Genomic DNA, 22,025 nt, shown 5'->3' with positions numbered 1-22,025 from the left:
TACTCAGGCAAATTGAATTGGGGATCGAGGAAGAAAAGGGGAAATCGTAAAATTAGGGCTTTCAACAAAGGAATTGAAGACGACAACGTTTTGGCTGCTGAAGTGCACAAGATGGGAAATTCGAGTGGGCCACATCATTTCAAGCCCAAACCATACTCATCTGCTGAAGTGGGCCTAAAGCTTAAGCCCAACAATTTTATTTAAATACCTGCAATTAGAATATAAGGACAGGTGTTAGTTTTGTATTGGGTAAAGGGGAATATCCCTTTAGGTCAGATTTAGCAGGTTTCTATAAATAGCATGCAAATCATTAATGAAGGCAACTAGCCACTTTTATCTGAATTTCACCAACTCTTTCTTCTTCTTCACTCTTTCCTATTTCTTCTTACCCAATTAACCCTATTCTACTGTTCTATTGAAAATCAATACATATAATACTCAAAATATAATATTAAATACATCAGATCATTACATTTGGTATCCAGAGCAAGGCTCTTTTTCCTGGAGAAAACACTACAAATATGGCTGAAGCTACCAGATCTAAGGAAATATTAGAAACACACAAGAAATTGGTGGATCAGAAGATCCAAGAGGAAGTGGATAGGAGACAGGCAGTAGAGATTTTGCTCCAAAATCAGCTCAATTTGGTATCACAATCTGTAACAGAAGGGCAGACACAAATGCAGAAGGCAGTAGAGCTATTGCAGTTACAGATGACCAAAATTGCTGAAAGAATGGAGTTCTACCACAGAGACAAACCACTTATGGGAGGGGGACCTTCATCATCAGCTTCTGGTAACTCTACAATCCCTATGGCTACTCCTGAACACTACACTAGGCCAGCTACTGAATTAAGGGGGTTTAAACAGCATGAGAGGGATGAGCAGTTTGCTGTGGGATTTAACCCTAGCCCTAGAGTTGAATTCCCACGGTTTGATGGATCTAACCCTAGATCATGGCTACTGAGGTGTGATAGCTACTTCCAACTCATCCCAAATATACCTAACAAGCAGAGGGTTGCCATAGCCTCCATTCACCTTGAGGGTAAGGCAGCCTCATGGTATAGCCATTTGAATCAGAGGGACTTGTATTGGGAGGATTTTGTAGGGTTAGTAACCAACAGATTTGAGGAGTTACAGGAGGGGAATGTGTTGGATGATATACACTCTCTAAAGGTGACAGAATCTGTTGAGGAGTTTATTGAGAAGTTTGAGGAGATGAGGTGTTATTTACTGCTATTTAACACTAGGACATATGATGAGAAGTACTTTGTGCACTGTTTTATGAAAGGGCTGCCTGAGGAAGTCAGGAGCTTCTTTTCCCTTTTTGACATCAAAGGCTTGCATCATGTCATGGAAATGGCCAGGAAACAAGCACATACCATTGAATCTATCACCAAGAAGAACAAACCCCCCTATAGACCAACCACTACCCCATTCCCACAACAAAAGAAAATATGGCACAACCCCAATCCACCACCCACTCAACCTAATAAACCACCAACCTACACACCACCTGCTCTGCTTCCCCAGAGAAAGAACCTTACCATAGCTGAAATGAGAGCCAGAAGGGAAAAAGGGCTCTGCTACAATTGTGATGACACATACACACCTAACCACAAATGCAAACACAGCCATATCTACATGCTGATGACAGAAGCAGAAGAAGTTGAGTATTATCAGACCATGTCAGATGTAGAGATGTTGGAGGGAAATGTATCAGGGGAAGAGGTACAGGTTTCCCTCAATGCCTTATTGGGCAATACTGGAGTGAACACCATCAAGGTTTATGGTAATTTTGGGAATGTTCAACTCAATATACTTATAGACACTGGTAGTACAAACAGCTTCATTTCTGGAGGGTTGGCTGCAGAGCTCAACTGCAGAGTGGAAATGGCCCCAAATATGATTATTACAGTGGCAAATGGGGCCAAACTGTTGAGCACCAGAATCATTAGGGATTTTGCTTGGCAGATGCAGGGCCATACTTTTAATTTTCCACTAAGAATAATAGATATGGAGGGATATCATGTTATTCTTGGGTGTGATTGGCTTTTAAAAAGTAGCCCACTGGTATTTGATTATGACAAGAGGTGCATTGAGGTGAAATGTGGGGCCCATAGGGTCATGATCACTGATATCAAGGAAGAAGTTGATTGGAAGTTGGTTTCTAGTGAATCATTCTACAAAATGATGCAACATCACAAGGGAGATGCTGAGGGTCAAGTATACTCTATTGTGGACAGTGGACCACAGAAGGTATTCCCAGCTGAAGTTACACAGCTGTTGAAGGAGTATCAAGATATATTTGAAGAACCCAAGGGCTTACCACCAATCAGGGGTGTTGAACATCACATAATTCTCAAGAAGGATGCCATTCCTAAACAACTCTACCCTTACAGGTACTCTCATGCCTATAAGAATGAGATTGAGCAAATTGTTAAGGAACTGCTAGAGAATGGAGTGATCAGGCATAGTCAGAGCCCATTTGCCTCTCCTGTCTTATTGGTCAGAAAGAAGGACTCTAGTTGGAGAATGTGTGTGGACTACAGATATCTAAACACTATGACTGTGAAGCATGATTATCCCATTCCAGTCATAGATGAGTTATTAGATGAACTACATGGGGCAAGGTGGTTTACAAAGATGGATCTGAGGTCAGGGTATTTCCAGATCAGAATGAGGGATGATGATGTGTACAAGACAGCCTTTAAAACACATCATGGCCATTTTGAGTTCATGGTTATGCCTTTTGGGCTTTGTAATGCCCCTGCTACATTTCAATCTCTCATGAATCAGGTGTTTTCTTCTTATTTGAGGAAATTTATATTGGTGTTTTTTGATGATATTTTGATATACAGTAAGAGTCTGGAGGACCACTTACATCATTTAGAGACTACACTAGCAATTATGAGGCAACATGCCTTATATGCTAAACAGTCTAAATGTTGCTTTGCTCAGCCTTCAATTGAATACTTGGGTCATATTATCAGTGAGCAAGGGGTAGCTACTGATCCTGAGAAGATCAAAGGGATGTTGGATTGGCCAAAACCTACAACAGTCAAGGGGCTCAGAGGGTTTTTAGGGCTTACTGGTTATTACAGGAAGTTTGTTCAAGGCTATGGAGCTATTAGTAAGCCCTTGACAGAGATGTTAAAAAAGGGAGGTTTTCATTGGACTAAGGAAGCAGAAAGTGCTTTTGCACAACTCAAGGAGGCTATGGTTACATCACCAGTGCTTGCCCTGCCTGACTTTTCTAAACCCTTTCTGGTGGAGACAGATGCCAGCTCTACAGGTCTTGGAGCAGTACTAATGCAAGGCTCCAGACCTATAGCTTTCATCAGCAAGGCACTCAGTTTAAGGAATCAGGCATTATCTATTTATGAGAGGGAGTTTATGGCAGTTTTGTTGGCCATTCAAAAGTGGAAACACTATTTACAGGGCCACCACTTCACTATTAGAACTGACCAGCAAAGCATCAAGTATATTATGGACCAAAAGTTCACTTCAGCCCTTCAACAAAGGTGGATTTCCAAACTGATTGGGTTGGATTATACCATTGAGTACAAAAGAGGGGCAGAGAATAGGGTGGCTGATGCCCTTTCAAGGAAGGAATGTACAAATGGGGAATGTTATGCCACTACCACTGTTCAACCTAAATGGATGCTAGAGGTGCTTGATAGCTATGAACAAGATGCTGCTATCAAGAAAATATTAGCTGCACAGGTGTTGGATTCTTCTGCTTTTCCTGATTACTCAGTAGTGCAGGGTATTTTGAGGTATAAAGGGAGAATCTGTATTGGATCAAATCTGTTATTGAGGGATAAGCTGCTACAGAGTCTTCATGACACAGCTATTGGGGGTCACTCAGGCATTCATGGCACTTACCACAGAGCCAAGTCACTTTTCTACTGGCCTAAGATGAAAACAGATGTTTTGAAGTTTGTTCAGAGTTGTGATGTGTGTAAGAAAGCAAAGCATGAAACCAATCCTTACCCAGGATTATTAGAACCTTTGGAAATACCTAAAGAGGCTTGGTCACATGTTTCCATGGACTTTATTGAAGGGCTGCCTAAGTCAGAAGGTAAGAATGTCATACTAGTGGTAGTAGACAGACTCACCAAGTATGCACATTTCCTACCCCTTTCTCACCCCTATTCTGCCCCAAGTGTGGCCAAACTCTTCCTAGACCACATTGTCAAATTACATGGACAGCCAGTTAATATTGTCACAGATAGAGACAGAGTTTTTACTAGCCAGTTTTGGGCTGAGCTATTTAAACTTCTTGGTACTAAACTGTCTATGTCCACTGCCTACCACCCTCAGAGTGATGGTCAAACTGAGCGTGTTAATCAGTGCTTAGAGGGGTATTTAAGGTGTTTTGCCAGTCAGCACCCTCATCAATGGATGAAGTGGCTCACCCTTGCTGAGTTTTGGTACAACACCAATCACCATACTAGCTTGAAAATGTCCCCATTTCAAGCCTTGTATGGGTACAAACCACCCTATTTCTCTATGGGTTCTTATTTAGACACTACCAACTCTACAGTGGGAGACTTAATTCGTGACAGAACTCTTGCGTTAGACCTCATTCGTGATAATTTGTTACTAGCTCAGACACGTATGAAACATTATGCAGACACAAAAAGGGTTGAACGACAGTTTGAAGTGGGGGATGAAGTTTACCTCAAATTGCAACCTTTTCGCCAGAATTCGGTCGCCCTTCGCCGGAATTTGAAGCTTTCGAATCGTTATTTTGGACCTTACCCTATTGTGGAACGCGTGGGACCCGTTGCTTACCGGCTCCTTCTTCCACCCAACTCCAAGGTACACGATGTATTCCATGTCTCGCTACTGAAGAAGAAGCTAAGCACCAAGCACATACCCAGTCCCAATCTTCCTTTCTCTACTGATACTGGAACCTTTGAAGTTTTTCCGGCCAAAATCCTGGATCAGCGCACCACGACTCTCAATCAGCTACCAAGCACCCAAGTCCTCGTGCAGTGGTTGGGTTCTGATCCTACGCACGCTACATGGGAAAATTTCGACGAATTGATGACCAAGTTCCCTTCTTTCGATCCTTGGGGACAAGGATTTGGTAATCCCGGGGGTAATGTCATGTACTCAGGCAAATTGAATTGGGGATCGAGGAAGAAAAGGGGAAATCGTAAAATTAGGGCTTTCAACAAAGGAATTGAAGACGACAACGTTTTGGCTGCTGAAGTGCACAAGATGGGAAATTCGAGTGGGCCACATCATTTCAAGCCCAAACCATACTCAGCTGCTGAAGTGGGCCTAAAGCTTAAGCCCAACAATTTTATTTAAATACCTGCAATTAGAATATAAGGACAGGTGTTAGTTTTGTATTGGGTAAAGGGGAATATCCCTTTAGGTCAGATTTAGCAGGTTTCTATAAATAGCATGCAAATCATTAATGAAGGCAACTAGCCACTTTTATCTGAATTTCACCAACTCTTTCTTCTTCTTCACTCTTTCCTATTTCTTCTTACCCAATTAACCCTATTCTACTGTTCTATTGAAAATCAATACATATAATACTCAAAATATAATATTAAATACATCAGATCATTACATTTTGATTCCTCTGCTTGTCACCTTCAATTAGCCAAGCCATGAGAATGGAAAAAATGGAAGTACCCAGACATTAAAGTCTACAATCCTTTATTATTTTTCAATCAAGTTTATGAACGTTTGCTGTATTCAATTTCTGGCAAAATAAAAGAAAGAGAAGAATATATATATATATATATATATATATATATATATATATATATATATATATATATATATATACTTTTTTTTTATATAAGAATATAAATATGTATATACGCATACACACAAATAGATAAATAGATTTTAAGGGGTGAAAATGTCAAATCCAATGCAAAATATATAAAAATAATTATAAAAGCAAAAGTCAAAGTGCCATGTCACCAAAGGCACACGGATTTTAAACGGAAGGGTTATTTTGATGCATTTTGAAGTTCAAGGGGGTATTTTATACCTTGGATATAGTTCATGTAGGTAAAATGAACTTTACCCTTAATCTAATAAATAAATTGCACCTACCCATCCTGAAGTTAAGTATAATTATCGGTAGACCCCTACAGTTTGGAAAACTACACATACTTTCGCGAGTTTTGATATTAGATTACATTTTAAGTCTTGGCACATTTGACTATGGATTTTTTTCAATTTCAGTTTTATCCTTAACCAAATATTAAGTAAAAAAAAAGAAAATTATGGGTAAATTACGGCCAGTCCGAGGTAATGTCAAATTACGGAAAATCCCCTCTTGTTTAGTAATTACAATTACCCTTTAACTATGAATCTTGCTATGCGTCCGCTCTTACGGTGTCAAATTTAGTGGAATCTTCTAAATTATGTGGAATATTCTCCGATTTGTACATGTTTTACCCCATTCGAAGTCCACTCTTTGAAAATAAGATGATCATAAAATGTGTCTCTTGGCTAGTAAATATCAGATTTTGGTACATCATAAACTGCATTTTTGCACAAAATGAATATAAACTAGAGAACATTTCACGAAATTTGGAAGATTATGTTGAATTTGACACCATGAGGGTAGGCGTGTACGAAAATTCATAGTTGATGGATGATTATAATTACCCAAATAAGAGAGGTTTGTTCGTAATTTAATATTATCCAAAGGGATGGCCATAATTTATCTGGTAATATTTGAAAATTTAAGTTAATTAATAAAATAAAATAACTAATCTCCACTTGAGAGCAGTTTAGAATTTAATAGTTGTATATTCTACTGTATATATTTTGTAGGGCAATAGCACATTTTGTGAAAATTATATCTTGGGTTGTATAAAGGGCAAATGGCAAAAAAAACATGACAAGGGACTTAAATACACATTCGTCCAAAAAAAAATAGTCTTTTAAATAAAATCATCCCCATGTTTTTGATCTAAAATACCATCCATCCATTATACTCTAACTTTCTTATATTATACATTGACCCCAGATTTAAACAAATATATCATATTAACCGTCATTTTAATAATTTTTTGAATTTTTTTTTTCTGAATTTTTTTTTTTCGACCAGATTCCGGTGTTAACTTTTATTTTTTGAAAACTTTTTTTTCCTGAAATTTTTTTCCAGTCGGTCAACCAGCGTTGACTTTTTTGTTTTTCCTTTTTTCTTTTGAATTTTTTTTCTTAGAAAATAATATTTTAATTAATATTACTGTCTTGGTTGCTAAATTACTGTCGCAGACAGTAATATTACTGTTTGGGACAGTAATACTACTGTTTGCGATAGTAATATTATGAATATTATGTTCCCGAACAGTAATATTACTAATATTACTGTCCCAAACAGTAATATTATTGCATGAGACAGTAATATTACGGTCGGAGACAGTAATATTACAGTCGAAGACAACAAAAATACAGGTCAAGACGATAAAATTAATTCATACAGTAATATTAATGTCTCAGACAGTTACATTACTGTTGGAGACAGTAATCTAGCAGCCAAGACAGTAATATTAATTAAAATATTTTTTTTAAGAAAAAACAAAATTTCAAAAAAAAAAGAAGAAGAAAAAAGTCAATTAACAGTTAAATTACTGTCTCCAACAGTTAAATAACTGATGGGGACAGTAATTTAGCAACGAAGACAATAATATTAATTAAAATATTTATAAAAGAAAAAGTCAATTAAAAGTTAAATTACTGTCTCCGACATTTAAATAACTGCTGGAGACAGTAATTTAACAGCCAAGATAGTAATATTAATTAAAAAAAAATAAGAAAAAAATGTCAATTAACAGTTAAATTACTGTCTCTGACAGCTAAATAATTGCTGGAGCCAGTAATTTAGCAGCCAAGACAGTAATATTAATTAAAATATATATTTTTAAGAAAAAAAAATCAACGCTGGAGACCCGACGGTCAACGGCGGTGGACCGGATGGAAAAAAAATTCAGAAAAAAATAAATTCAACGCCGGAGACTGGCAGTCTCCGGCGGTCAAAGGCGGTTGACCGACGGTCTCTGGTGGTGGTGGATCAAAATTGGGGTCAAAATTGGTTAATTGGTGAAATTGGACTAAATTGGGGTGTAAATCATAAAATTGGAGTTGAATTAGGTTTCAAGGAATTTGGGGTAATTTTGGTAATATAAAAGGTTTTTTCTTATTTTCAAATAAGTTTGAATGGACTGGAAATATTTGAAAGACAAAAAAATTGGACATCCCTTTTATAATTAAGTGCCCTTGTCATGGACATTTTTTAGATTAACCCATGTATAAAATATATATTGGGTTGATTTGACTTTTTAGATCGGATATTGATGGTTTTAAGAAGGATAAATAAATGGGAAAATTACAACCAACAACCTTAGGTAAGATGTGATTTAAAAAATTCCCCTTCTTTTTTGAAAATTACATCCACCCCTGCATTTCACGGTTGCAAAAAACCCTAATAGAAAATTGCATTGTCCAAGCTACCATTTGTGTGAAAATTAAAATAGGGTAAATTACAAACACCCCCTGAGGTATGGTCAAATTACAAAACCCCCCTCTTGCTTGGATAATTACATCTACCCCTCAACTATGATTTTTTCTTAGACCTCCACATTTATGGTGCCAAATTCAACATAGTCATCTAGATTCCGTGAAATGTGCTCTAGTTTGTACTCTTTTTGTGTAAAAATACAGTTTCCGATGCACCACAAACTGATATATACAAGCTAAAAATTACATATTATGGTCATCTTACTTCATAATGTAGAGTTTGAATGGGATAAAACGGGTACAAAAGTGATAATATTCCATATAATCTCGAAGATTCCACTAAATTTGATAAGTTGAGGGGTGGTTGTAATTATCCAAACAAGATGTGTGTTTTTGTAATTTAGCCATACCTCAGGGGGTGTTTGTAATTTACCCATTAAAATAATAAAAAAAAAATATATGACAACTGATAATGTCATACTTACGCATCAGTATTAACACACAAGTTTCACCCAAAATTGACATATTTCATTTTCACCCACCATCGTTGGCACCGCTGTAACCTGTAGGCGGTGGAGTGGGGTTAGTACTGTAGGTATCGTGGTTGTGGGATTCGGGATTCCGGTGGCGACGGCGGTTGGCCTTCGGCTTTCCAATGGAAGCGGGTGAAAGTTGGGAAAGGGTCGCATGTATCTTAATATGGGGGTGGATGTAATTTTGAAAATAGAAGGAGTTTTCCGTAATTGCACCTTACCTCATGGGTGGTGGTATATCCTACATAAATATATGATTTGAATGAGTTAAAGCTATTTATTTTGTTTGTTATTTTAGAACTTATTGATTGTGCTTGTTTAAGTTAAGTGCTAAATAAAATCAATATCTAAATTCGAATTACGCTAATGTGCAATTTTTTGAATAATTTGAGGTAGGTCCAAAAAAGTAAGTGTTCATTTGACATACCTTTGAAGCCTTACTATAGTAGAGAAACCCAATCATAATTCATCATTATGAATACTCCTCAAGAGATAAAAGGATTATATTGTCTTCGTATGCAATTTTCGCCTAACAGCATTCTATATTTTTTGACCTGTATTTATCATTTTTCCTGTCTTTTCGTTTATTTTGTTATTTTTTCCGATAAATATTTTTTTAAATTAATTTGTTTATTTTTTAAAATTTTCAATGCTTTTTATTTTCTGTAGAAATTTTCGATATGTTTACTACTGAAAACGACTACCTATGTAGTACGGACACGGACAACGAAACGGCGGATGCGAAAACGGACATGGAAAAACGGCATGTTCCTAAATGGGAATACCGGAACTTGGGGAAAACATATAAATATTAAAAGTATAAGGGCATATTTATAAATATGCTATATAAACATATATAAATTTGTATTTATATATAAACTCTTTTTATATATATTTTTATACAAACATAATCAAAATAATTTTTACAATCAACTATTAATTTGCAATTGATCACTAAATTATGTAAATAATTAGGGAAATAACAAAAATATTTAAAAATTTGTTATTCAAACACTTTTCTAAATTTTTAGAAATTGCAAAATGGCAATAAGGTGTCCGGCAGATGTCTTCGAGTTTCCGACACGAAGCGTGTCCGAAACGCGGAAACGTTAATAAGTTGAAGTTTAATTTCCATGCTACATAGACGACTACAATTACCTATAGTTGACTGTTGTCATTTTTAGTTATGTTCAATTTCTTTTTACCCTAAAGTCACGATCGACCAATTATGTACATGCACGAATATCACCAATTATATATATAAAAAAAAAAAAAAATCATCAACACCAACATCAAAATTTACAATATAAATATTTAAATTATAAATCAACTCGTAACCAATAAAGACATATCGAAATACACAATCGCATGCATATGTTACTATATCTTACTATATATAACTACAATAGGGAGAATTACACTTTTGGTCCCTCATGTTTGGGCCGATTACACTTTTGGTCCATGTTGTTCAAAAGTGAACAAAGTTCACCTTCAAGGTTCAATTTTAAATACTTTTGGTCCTACCCGTTACATGTCCGTTTAGTACAAGTAACGGAAAACACTATTTTGGGGCAAAAATTAAAATTTTAAATTTTTTTGGGACTGGAAAGTTATTAGAAATTTAAAATATACCACTGATAATTATTTTTTTAATAATATTAAGTATAAACGAATATATATATATATATATATATATATATATATATATATATATATATTTTGCCCTTTTATTTACAATTTAATACCCTAACTCACGACTCAACAACGGATCATGATTTCTATTCTCTCCCTCTGAACTCTCGTTCTCTTCTCTCTCTCCTCCCACCGCTGCTTTCTTTTCTCTATCTCTCTCAACCCACGTTCTCTTCTCTCTCTCGCCTCCCACCGCCGCTTCCCCATCGCATGCGCAATCTTCGTCGCCACACCTCTTTGCCGTGCCGAACCGCCAAATCGCCGACTTGAATCTCCATAGCCGGTGTGATCGGATCTTGCTGCAAGGTTTCATGATTGTTATTCTTTGATTTTTTTATGATATAGTTCTACAAAGAACGTCTCCACGCCCTTCAAGTATATTTTTCTTGTAGAGATAGATCATAGATGTATGTATCTAATTTTTTATTGAAGCAAAAATTGCGGATCTAGAGTTTGAGTTTGAGAATAAAAGTGTGTAATTGGAAATGAAAGAGCTGCATAACGACATAAAGATGCACTCGATTTAGACATGGCAACTCCAATATTTTTTACCCTATATTTTTAGTCGACCAATTGTGTACACACACGAATATTGGCTTATACAAATAAAATTCATAAACCCCATAAACAAAATTTTACAATTATCAATATTTATATTATAAATCACCTCACAACCAACAAATACAAATAAAATATACACAAACATATGCATATGTAACTACATGTACTATATGTAACTAGTAATGTATAGTAATTTATAGTAATGTATACAATCTGCAGAACTAGGGGAAGTAAACGAGCCGAGCTGGCTCGACAAAGGCTCGAACTCAAGCTCGAGCTCGAGCCCAAATTTAGTTGTTCGACAGCTCGCGAGTCGGCTCGCGAGCTGCCTTTTTTTTCGGATCTGAGAGATGAGAGAGGACGAGAGAGACCAATATAAGCTGACTAGGGTTTAAAACTGATTTTAAAGGGCATTTTAGGTACTTCAAATTGGCCCAGAGGGCTATGTCTAATTATTATAAAAAATGAGGGGGTTTGCACTAGGGTGTAATCCCTGGTGTGGTTAGTTATATATAATTTGCATATGAGGTGGGTCTCTAAAATAATTCCTACCAATTATTCACTTCGTTCCACAGCGGAGATCAAAAGAAGTCCCGAAATTTTGTGAACAATCTGGGGTCGAATTTGTTGATTCTCAGATATCAAATGAGTTGCATCAAACTCGCATGCCCATTAAACCCAAGTGTGGTATTTAAAACGTCTTCCGAGTTATATTGCGATTTTTTTAGATAAACGTCTTAAAGAATTAGAAGACCTAGTATACTCTGATGTGATTTGGTTAAAATTTGTCACTTTAAAGAAATATTTTTATTTCAGATTATCTGTCACTTTACAATTTTAATATGGGTTAAATACAAAAACACCCCTGTACTGTGGACTTTGTATCATTTACCCCCCTGTACTACACATAAATACAAAAACCCCCCTCACATTGCATTTTTTCTAGAATATGACGAAAATACCCCTACTCAAGCATATATATATATGTGTATATATATATATATATACATATAGTTTTACAAAAAATTTATCAAAAAATTTCGTAAAATCAAGAAACATTTATAAAAAAAATTAATAGTTAAGCTAAGCTCAAAAAAGACAATTAATTAACAATAGTCTTACAGGTTAAATATTTTCCTAGTATCTTTAATTTATAGATTGATGTAGAGAATTAAAAAAAGAAAAATAAACTTACATATTCCGTATGATGTAACACGTTTTCAGTTCTGGTAAAAAAGCGTGTTTTCCTTGTTTTATTTAAGAATACAAAAAAAACGGCCTTCCTATTTAACATTCAATGTACCACCGTAAGTGCGAGCCAATCATAGCTAAGCTACTTTCCTTCTAATTGGGCCGAAGAAAGAACTAGCTACGTGGTCTGCTTCGTACACCCCCCCCCCAACCCCCTGCCGCCACGTGTACACTCCTTTTCTTTTTCTTTTTGGATAAGTACGTCTACACTCCTTTAATATTTCTTTTCTATTACATATTATATATTATTAATATTAATAGTACACAGACGTCAGTAGTCAGAGTATCACACACACATATATATATTATTATTTAATTAATTTTGTTTTAAAAGGCACAGCAAATTAAAGTAGAAAATTAGTCCCCAACGGTTCACCCAGAGTTCAATTCTCCCCCGATTCAGATTCCCCCACCTTCTCTTCTAGTAAGTGCGCATGCGTACACACACACACACACACACAATTCTTGTTTCTTTTTTATCCACAGAATAAATATTCAATTCCAAAAGTTTTATTCTACTTTCTCTCTCTCTCTAGAAAAGAAAAGAAAAAAAAGAAAAAAAGGAAAAGGAGAGAGAGAGATTTCCGAAGATGGGGAGAAAGAAGCTGGAGATGAAGCGAATCGAGGAGAACAGTGCGAGAATGGTTTGTTTTTCCAAGAGAAGAAATGGTCTGATTAAGAAAGCTAAGGAATTATCTGCTCTCTGCGATGTCGACGTGGCCGCTGTCATCTTCTCCAACAGGGGAAAGCTTTTTCAGTATTGTAGCGCCGATAGGTAATTAACACCACCTAATTTTTTTTTTCTTTATTATTTTAATTCTGTTTTTGTTTATATATATATTTTTGAAATTTGTTGGCGTTGGTGGGAATTTCAAAACCCTAGTTCTCATATTCCCAAAATAGAACTTTTGGAGGTATTTTAGTAACTAGTTCATATTTTTTTTTTTTTTGATGAGAAGTAACTAGTTTATCTGTCTCTTAGAGCAATTCTAGAAGAGATGAATTAATAAGGGGATCGGATAATAAAATTGCTATTTTAATACTTGAAAATTCCAAAGTATTCCTCCGGTGGTGAAGGCATTTGAGGTGCAAAATTGCACTCAGAAATGGAGAGGACTCAAATATTCCTTAAAAATAGCTCCTGCAATTCCAGTGTGACAAAATAAATAAAGAAATCTCAACATATTATAAACATAAAGAGTTAATAATTTGTTTGATAACTATGAGGAAGGAGCACATTTTTTTTGTTTTTTTGAAGTATCAAAGCATTACCTCAAGCATCAATTAATTGTTTGATACTTCATTTTGATATCTGCCTCCCCATTGAAGTTACTCTTGGGTTCTAAAAAAACAAATTCCTTTAATAGTAATAATACATAATGATGTATTTTGATTTTATTATATATTTTTTAGAAAACTGGTGTGTTTTTAAATGCACACAACAATACTAGGAGTGAGCCAAAAAATCGAGAAACCGAAAATCGAAAAAACTGAGCCGATATGCACCGTCCCGACTTAAAACCGTATATACGGTAATTTTTTTGAAAAATCAAAAATATCGGTTTGTGTATTGAGAATAAAAAAATTGCCGAACTGATTACCCGAACCGAACCGATTTATACAAAAAGACGTTGTCTTGATATATAGTATAAATGTTTACCGTCTTCCGATGTAATGAAAGTCCAAACTCACGGTTAATCAAATGCAAATTTTACGCCGAATCAATAGACAGAACCGAAAATGAAAATAAACCAAATTGATACCGAAACCGATAACCGGAAACCAAAAAACCGATTAACACCGCCGAACCCAAAAAAAACCGACATGTTCGGTTCTTAAAACATGAAAAACCGATATTATCGGTACATGTTTGCTTTATTGCAAAAACCGAGCTGTACCGACCCGTGCCCAGTACCCCTACACAACATTAGTGTTTGTCATTCAATCATTGAATATAGTTTATACTCCATATCTGTTTGACAGTATTCTTCGGGAAAAAAAAAAGGTTTCATATTAGTATTTGTTAGTTAATAGTTATATGCTTTGAGAGCCATCTTATATATTGTCACGAGTTATACTCGTGCATATGACAACGTTTGTTGAATCACATTTAACTTTCCATCTTTGTATAACGTTTCATAAATTATTTCATAATAATATTATTATTTGTAAGAAATTATTTATTTAATGCTTGTACGTACTTTGACAAATTTAATACGAGTAGAGAATATTATCGTTATTCCACACGTACAATTTATTTATTATTCAGATAATAAGAATATTGTTTTATTCTCTTTACCATGTAAAGTATAATTTCAAATAAATTAATAAAGGAGCATTAATTTTAAAAAATAGGGAAGGACAATAAGAGCAAGCTGTTACTTAGAGGTGTGTTTGGTATTTTTGAATGTTAGATAATGAAGTTGCATTGTTTGCAAGCAAACATTTATTTTTAATTTCTATATGAAATTATATGATCAATTAAATAAAAGAACAGAACATTTCTATATATTGAGTATATTTTTATTTTGCCCGCATGGGTGTAGCTCAACTGATTCCGGAGGTGGTAAGTTGGTGCAATGTCCTAGGATCGAATCCTGGCAGCCGCAGTGTGGGAATTTCAACTCCAATAAGGGTTGGTTCCTTGTGGGCACCAGGTCCGGGTCCGCTACCTTAACGGCCCGTTGAGTTACCATGATTTACATGCCGTTGAGTTACCATGATTTACATTCCTCCATCAATCCTTGTCGGGCCAAGGGATGGGGGCCCTGGGGGCGAGAAACTTCGCCTTTTGGTGCAAGTATATTTTTATTTTTTCATTTGTGCTTTTAATTTAATATAAATGGTAGGGTAAATAGCACTTGACCCTCCTATGGTTCGGACTTCGTGCTCATGACTCTCTCGTGTACTTTCATTAGTATAATAAGCACATGACCACTTTATACTTTTAATATAAGTTCATAACCCCCTATGATATTTCACTTGGTAAATAAAAAATAATGTTCAACAAGACAATACACATAAAAGTTCAATCTTTTAGCACACACTGTGGATATTATCAAGTTTTGGTCGATTGGTCACGTTTTAATTGAAAAATCTTTTAGCACACACTATGTTATTGGTTGATTGGTCACATTTTAAGACTCATATATACATGAAAATGTATTTTTATTTATTTTTTAATTGAAAAAAGAAAGAAAAAAGAACAAATGGATATTCTATGTACTAGCAACATATTGTTTGTTTGTTTGTTTGTAAGGAATGAATGTACTCCAAATTCTAGACAACTTATGAATGTTTCCTTTTCAGCTTTCCAACATTCTATGTCTGTAAAGTACATATGATTTTGTTTCTCAGTGAATGATCATGCCATTTCTTGTTTGCCTTAACTTTATTCCAATTGCATTTTTATTCTTCTTTTGGTTTTACCTCAATATTATTTTGTTTTTGCATGAGCATTATAATACCTTAATCAAGTTTTTATTGTTGATGTTATTAAACAGCATGGGGCAGGTCCTGCAAGAATATCAAAGTCGAGTCGAGAGTGACAAAGATGGTCGCGATACAGAGGTCAGATTCACGACCCCGACAATCGATTTTGGAAAAAAAAAACAAAAAAGAAAAAGATGGTTAATCGAGATTGATATTGTATAAATGGGGATCATTACTGAAATTTGAAATATTATCACTTATCAATTAGGGAAGATAATTTCTTAATTTTTCACGAGTGTTGTATGACTGCTGGTCTTTTGTCATTTAATCTGATAGGAGGGATATATCATAAAAGAAAGAAAGAAAGATAATAGGAGTTTGGTCGGAAAATTCAACTTCGCTTTCTTATATGCATAGATGGGTGATATTAGTAAATACAGGGTTTTGATTGATGTTTATGCGTTGAGATATGTGGTGTTCGGAATTTTTATTGACATCGGCCTCGGGTGATGTTTGAGGCCTAATAATTCTTCCAAAGATAGAAATAAATCTACTAACGGACGTGATTCATTACTTGGAACTAAAGTAGGAAGGCAATTTTCTTGTTTGAAGTAAAATTTCTAAGACTCATTTGGATGATAGGATTTGGAGAAGGGATTTCAAATCCATAATAATAAATCTCCTGCACTCGTTTGGATTGAGGGATCTGATGAAGAATTTCAAATCCACACTAGTCCGTTTTAGTTATAAATTGGGTCATTTGTGTGGATTTCAAATATCTCCAAATTGGAGTCATTCTAAATCGTTCTTTCAAATTCATTCCCCAAATCAAATAATTCCTTAGGACAGAGGGATTTGAAATCCCACACAATTGCTCAAAAAACAACTAAAATGATGGCATTGGATATGAAATTCCTAAATCAATTCCTTTTCAGCCGAATGTACCGTAAGTTTAATTTTTCATTTGCAATCCCATTTTTTTTTAATTCTTCATTTACTCGTTTTTAATATATGCTTTATCTCGTCTACGACTCTCTAAGTCACTATTTGTTCTCTATTGTTCCTTTTTTCGAAAATATACTAGTTTCATGCATGCCTACAAAATCTGGTGAGATGAAAGAAGATACTTTGGTAGATGGTTTTGAATATATTGCCGTTTCCTCACTCTCTCTCTCTCGATCTGTGATCTCTTAAACTTCTAACATGTAACGATAAATTAGTCGACCTACATAGTTGATTTTAGTCGACCACCAACATCCATTCATATATACATTTATTTTATTTATTTATATACGTAACAACATATTAGTCAGTAGTCCACCTAGCTCTGAGGTCGACCTACCTAGTTAACCATATTAGTCGACACAAAATTAGGTCTTGGTTTGAACACAAAGTGCAAAAACTAAAAAGTTTGTTGGAGAAAAGACGAAAAAAAATGGAGTTAGAGGAACATTTGTATAAAGTTTGGATTCCGAGTGAAGATGAAATCAAAATATAGGGTCAAGTTCAAATTTAAATTCGCTGACTAAGGAGGTTCAATCAAGACATTACAAACATGTCTTATGTCTTATGTCTAATGAAAATTGGTTTCAGACAGTTATCTAAAGTTGCCCCTAATATATTCCGATACTTTACCAATGCTCACCTTAAGTTGGAACTGCTTAAGTTACGTAACACTCCACTCGAGCTTAGAGTCTATGAATAAGTAGATATTATTAGTTCATGACTACAACAATTTCTTCATTAGCTACGTACGGTTCGCACGAGTAGCAGAATTGATAGCAGTGTAACAAAAGACGGAGCAATAAGAGCTGTAATAACAAGATTAACAGCATAAAAGACAATAAGAAGATTGTCACAAAACGAAGAGAACTACTCGGAAATTATGGTTTCAAATTAGATATTGAGATTATTTTCAAAATTTTCGGGTTTTTTTTCTTCATTTTCTTCTTTTTGGTTTTTGAATAGAAAAATCCAACTCTCTCCGGATACACTCGACAGTCCGACACCATGTTAAAATAGAAAAGGCAGGGTTGGTCAGACAAAATATTATAGAAATGCCAGAAATATAATAATATTATAGAATGAGCCGACTCTATTTATAAGAGATGGGAACATAGTTGTAATAAAGAAGAAGTTGTTCAAAAAATACATTGTGAACGATGATTAATTTCACAAGGTGTTGAATGGCAGGGTCTGTACTCCAAAAATGGCGATTATCTTACATATGGTGAGCTTCTCAAAACTGTTGGAAGGTAACTTTCGATTTTTTTAATAATTTTATTTTGTTTTTGTTGAAAAGATTTTGGGGGGGGGGTTGTTTACTCACAAGTTATGTTTCTTCCGATAGTGAACTTAAGGAGCCACGTGTTGAGCAGCTAAGTGTGGCGGACCTTGGGCTCATGCAGAAACAACTTGAGACTGCATTAATGGAGATACGTTCGACTAAGGTTTCATGTTCACTCTCGATTATTTACAGTCCCTTTGTATATTCTACTAATTTGTTTACTCAATGAATTGAAGAAAACAAAAGTGACCCCAAACATATAAAGTGCATCTAGACCAGCAGTTCGTCTGCTAATAATGTTTTTCTTCGATTGCCTATGTTTTTTTTTTTTTTTTGTTTTTTTTGACCAAGCAAAGCTATGATACAATTGTCTTAAAACAATGATATTCTTGTTAACTTTTATCTCATATATTTTGTTCAAGAGCCAGCCAGTTCTCAATGAGAGTGTGGTATATCAATGCAATTTCATGAACTAGAGAAGTTGAATTCGTATGGTAGTTTTTGTTTACCTTTTTGATGAGCTGAGCGAGCTTATGTGGCAAGAATGTTCGAACCTCTTGAACATTAGTAGACTTCTTTCCAGTTTCTTGTCAACCTGTAAAAACATATTAAACTTAATTTCCATTCATACAACATTGTGATGTCAGAATTTATTATGCAGACAAAAATGATGACGGATGCTCAGTCAAGCCTTCAGGAAAAGGTGCGCAAATCTATTTTTGCCACTATTGTATCCGAGTATTCTTGTGTGTGTGAAAAAAGATAAAAGCTTTTAGATGCTAGAGCATGTTATTGCGGAGAATTGGTTGATGGTTAAGTAAGATAAGTGCTTATATTATGTGAACAGGAAAAGATGCTGGATGAAGAAAAAAAGCATCTCAACGAGGTTATTAAAGTTGAAACCCTGAATTTAAATTACGATTACTGGATCATTTTGTCACAATAATGAATTTATTTCACACAATTGTTTACATCTTATGCTCACAGATTGTTGGAGACAATAACTGTGCTAAGAAAAAGAAGGTGGTGGTAGATCTCAACATTGCCACAGAATAGAAGCATACAACACCGGACCTAGCTCGTTCGAACATTTATATGTAAAATAAAAATAAATTATCTGCAGAATCATAAAAATGCATGCAGGTATAAATAAAAGCTGCTAGAGGAATATCTACCTACCTCTTTACTCCGAGCGAGGCCCTTGTTGCATGGTATAAATAAGCTGCTTGAACCCTCTTCTGTATTCGAGCTTTTGTTAAATATTGCTCTGTTTTTAACGCTTGAACATATATGGGATATATGCTTTGCTTTATAGCCCACGCCACTTTTATCTGCAAACGTGGTCGAATAATTAGGCTTCCTTTAGTTGTTGACGTGGATTCACATTGCAGAGAAAGAAAAGAAACTAGACAATGAATGCATATTTTCCCGACATACTTTTTAACGTACCAAGTCGATGTTTCTAAGGATGGTGAACGAAAACTATATATGTTTAAAGGGAAGAAACATAAACAAGTTAACTCCATCTTAGCCAGTGGAACACATATAGTTTCTTGATTTTTCTGACCATAACTAGGAGTAATTGATTTATGCATCATAACTAGTTCCACAAGTCGCCATTTTAGCACTCAAAATCCTACACGAGTCGAAAAAAATTCAATATTATTAGGAACGTAGTTTTCGTGTAGAAGAGACCAAGAAAGAGAGAGATATTTAGTCGGCCCAGCATTTAGAAACATTGTGCTCCATGCTACGTGTTTTTGATGAAAATAGAGTAAAGTGTTTTGGAGCAAGACTAGATTTGGCCTTCTACATAGAAAAGAGTTGAGGAAAAAAAACCGAGCTTCCCCTACTCATTTGAGCGAAAGTTCAAGCCATGGTGAGATGTCCAACTAATTGGTCCAAGGTTGTTGGAGTTTGATTACCCTACAGACCTAAATGTGGCACTGTCGAGTTGGTTTTCAAACCACGTAAACAGTTACCAAGTCCGACTAATTAGTTCAAGCAATAGACCAGCTTTGAAAATAGAGATTATTTATACATGTTAATCGAAACTATGCTGAAAGCATACTAGGTGGGCATATAAAGTAGACCCGCATGAACTCCTCTTTATTGTGCATAGCATGTTGCACTGCATAGATGCGACTCTAGACGAACATGAGATGTGCCCACAAAAACATTATAGTGCAAAAAGAAGGAAGAAAAAGATATCAAACAAAAATAACAATAGTTAAAAAAAATCTCCCTGTCTAGTACCACATTCGACAATTTGATTTTAGCTCTATTTAAATCTTGATTCATGTATTGAACCGAACCGCATTTGTACCAATATCGTTCATACACCAATTATTGAGCCTGATTAGACCTTTTGTGAATCGCTTTTCTTTTGTAAACCGCACAATGTTAAAGTCTCGAAACAAATAAATAAATAAATGCACCTAATACTCCATGTTAAATAAGATAAAACTCATAAAATGGATTCCGTTAAGTCCCGATGAAGGTCCACCCCTAAAAGGCAAAGTGATTCTTCTTGTTAGTCATTTTTTCAATCACCTTTAGAGTGGTTCTATTATTTTCTTGAAATTGTAGTCGAGCAAAGGGACTTAAGATGTTAAAATTTGTAAGAGACAAGGAAACGTACCTTTCGAACTTGTTTCCAAAATCCAAAGTACTCAAAAATAGCACCAAACAACCATTGGAAACACATTGCTTTATTTTGCCTTATCTTTATATTCTAGCATCTATTCTAACACCGATTTTAACTCATTAGTTTAACAAAAAGAAAAAAACAATTCACGGGGGTGGAATATCAATCTTAAATGCTTACTTTAATATCAATCTTAGGACTCTATAGATACACCTAACCGTTTTTCGAACACATATATGAAGTATAATATATGGATTTCCCACTCTTTACGATTTTAGATATCTCTATCACATGCATGAGATGCAAAATGCGCTTCGAATCGAAATTGTTGAAACGAAAACATATTTAATGTATAATCAATACTAGTATTTCTGTTTTGCAAGCTCGTTAAAACTAGAGTCTCGCGTATTTGCAGGACACGGAACAAAAGAGTGCAAGACGACTTTCACCATTTTAAATAAATAAAAGACACCATCGAAGAACAAAAAAGTACATATCCTGCCAATTTTTACAGCCTTGTATTTTATTATATAATACACAGCTTTATATATATATAAATACATATTCCTCTACAATTATGTATATGTATATACACATAAACGCATATATATGTAGTACATACATGGATCTAGGATTCAGAGTTTCGTCAAGTAAAATATGATCTGTACACGAATTCAGACTTATTCACACACACACACACAGTCATACACAGAGATATAAATTTATCGAGCAGGTTAGAAACGAAGTGAAAATAGAACATCACACAAGAATTAAAAATGGAGGAGCGTCGAATTAGTTAATAAGCTTACATTTTATGCCAAGTTTGAAGCTTTCTCTCTGTATATGCGTCAAAACCCTTTCCACTTGCACAAATTAGAAAAAAAATTAAAATAAAAAACCCTAAAAAAAACCGCATCTTCACCCACCCCCACACCTCACCGCCTTTGGATAGAGGATTCAAGCTTCCATTACCCCGAATTTCTGCCGCTATCTAAAAGTTGGTATGGCGAAGGGGTAGAGAGAGAGAGAAGAGAGAGAAAGAGAGAGAGGTAAAGATGAGCTATTATTTAGCCAAGTGGCTGGTGGCTTATATTATTATTTTTATTATTTATAAA

The 22,025-nt window shown here is 35.0% G+C and overlaps 1 protein-coding gene and 1 long non-coding RNA gene across 2 annotated transcripts; one reads left to right on the top strand and one right to left on the bottom strand.

The window, feature by feature from the left end:
- The first annotated feature begins 13,027 nt into the window (after window positions 1-13,027).
- On the top strand, window positions 13,028-19,575 carry LOC105962397 (agamous-like MADS-box protein AGL27). Its single transcript, XM_088825656.1, has 7 exons — window positions 13,028-13,319; window positions 16,048-16,114; window positions 18,170-18,231; window positions 18,327-18,426; window positions 18,925-18,966; window positions 19,111-19,149; window positions 19,251-19,575. Exons 1-7 carry the CDS (start codon window positions 13,135-13,137, stop codon window positions 19,317-19,319), a joined length of 564 nt encoding a protein of 187 aa, XP_088681782.1. The 5' UTR covers window positions 13,028-13,134; the 3' UTR covers window positions 19,320-19,575.
- On the bottom strand, window positions 19,451-22,025 carry LOC105962398 (uncharacterized). Its single transcript, XR_016034400.1, has 2 exons — window positions 21,720-22,025; window positions 19,451-19,594 (listed from the first exon to the last, which is right to left on the bottom strand). It is a non-coding gene; the product is annotated as an uncharacterized LOC105962398 (long non-coding RNA).

This window comes from Erythranthe guttata, chromosome 11 (assembly GCF_056151865.1).
Source record: "Erythranthe guttata isolate IM_541 chromosome 11, IM_541, whole genome shotgun sequence".
NCBI classification, from domain to species: Eukaryota; Viridiplantae; Streptophyta; class Magnoliopsida; order Lamiales; family Phrymaceae; genus Erythranthe; species Erythranthe guttata.
This window is presented reverse-complemented; position numbering and strand designations above follow the sequence as displayed.

What these genes read in the sequence shown, in the direction of transcription:
- LOC105962397 (XM_088825656.1), top strand. Translation starts at nt 13,135, where the DNA reads ATGGGGAGAAAGAAGCTGGAGATGAAGCGAATCGAGGAGAACAGTGCG. An exon ending in AAGATGGTCGCGATACAGAG is followed by an intron (nt 16,115 to 18,169) that starts GTCAGATTCACG and finishes GTTGAATGGCAG; the next exon opens with GGTCTGTACTCCAAAAATGG. An exon ending in TGGAGATACGTTCGACTAAG is followed by an intron (nt 18,427 to 18,924) that starts GTTTCATGTTCA and finishes TTTATTATGCAG; the next exon opens with ACAAAAATGATGACGGATGC.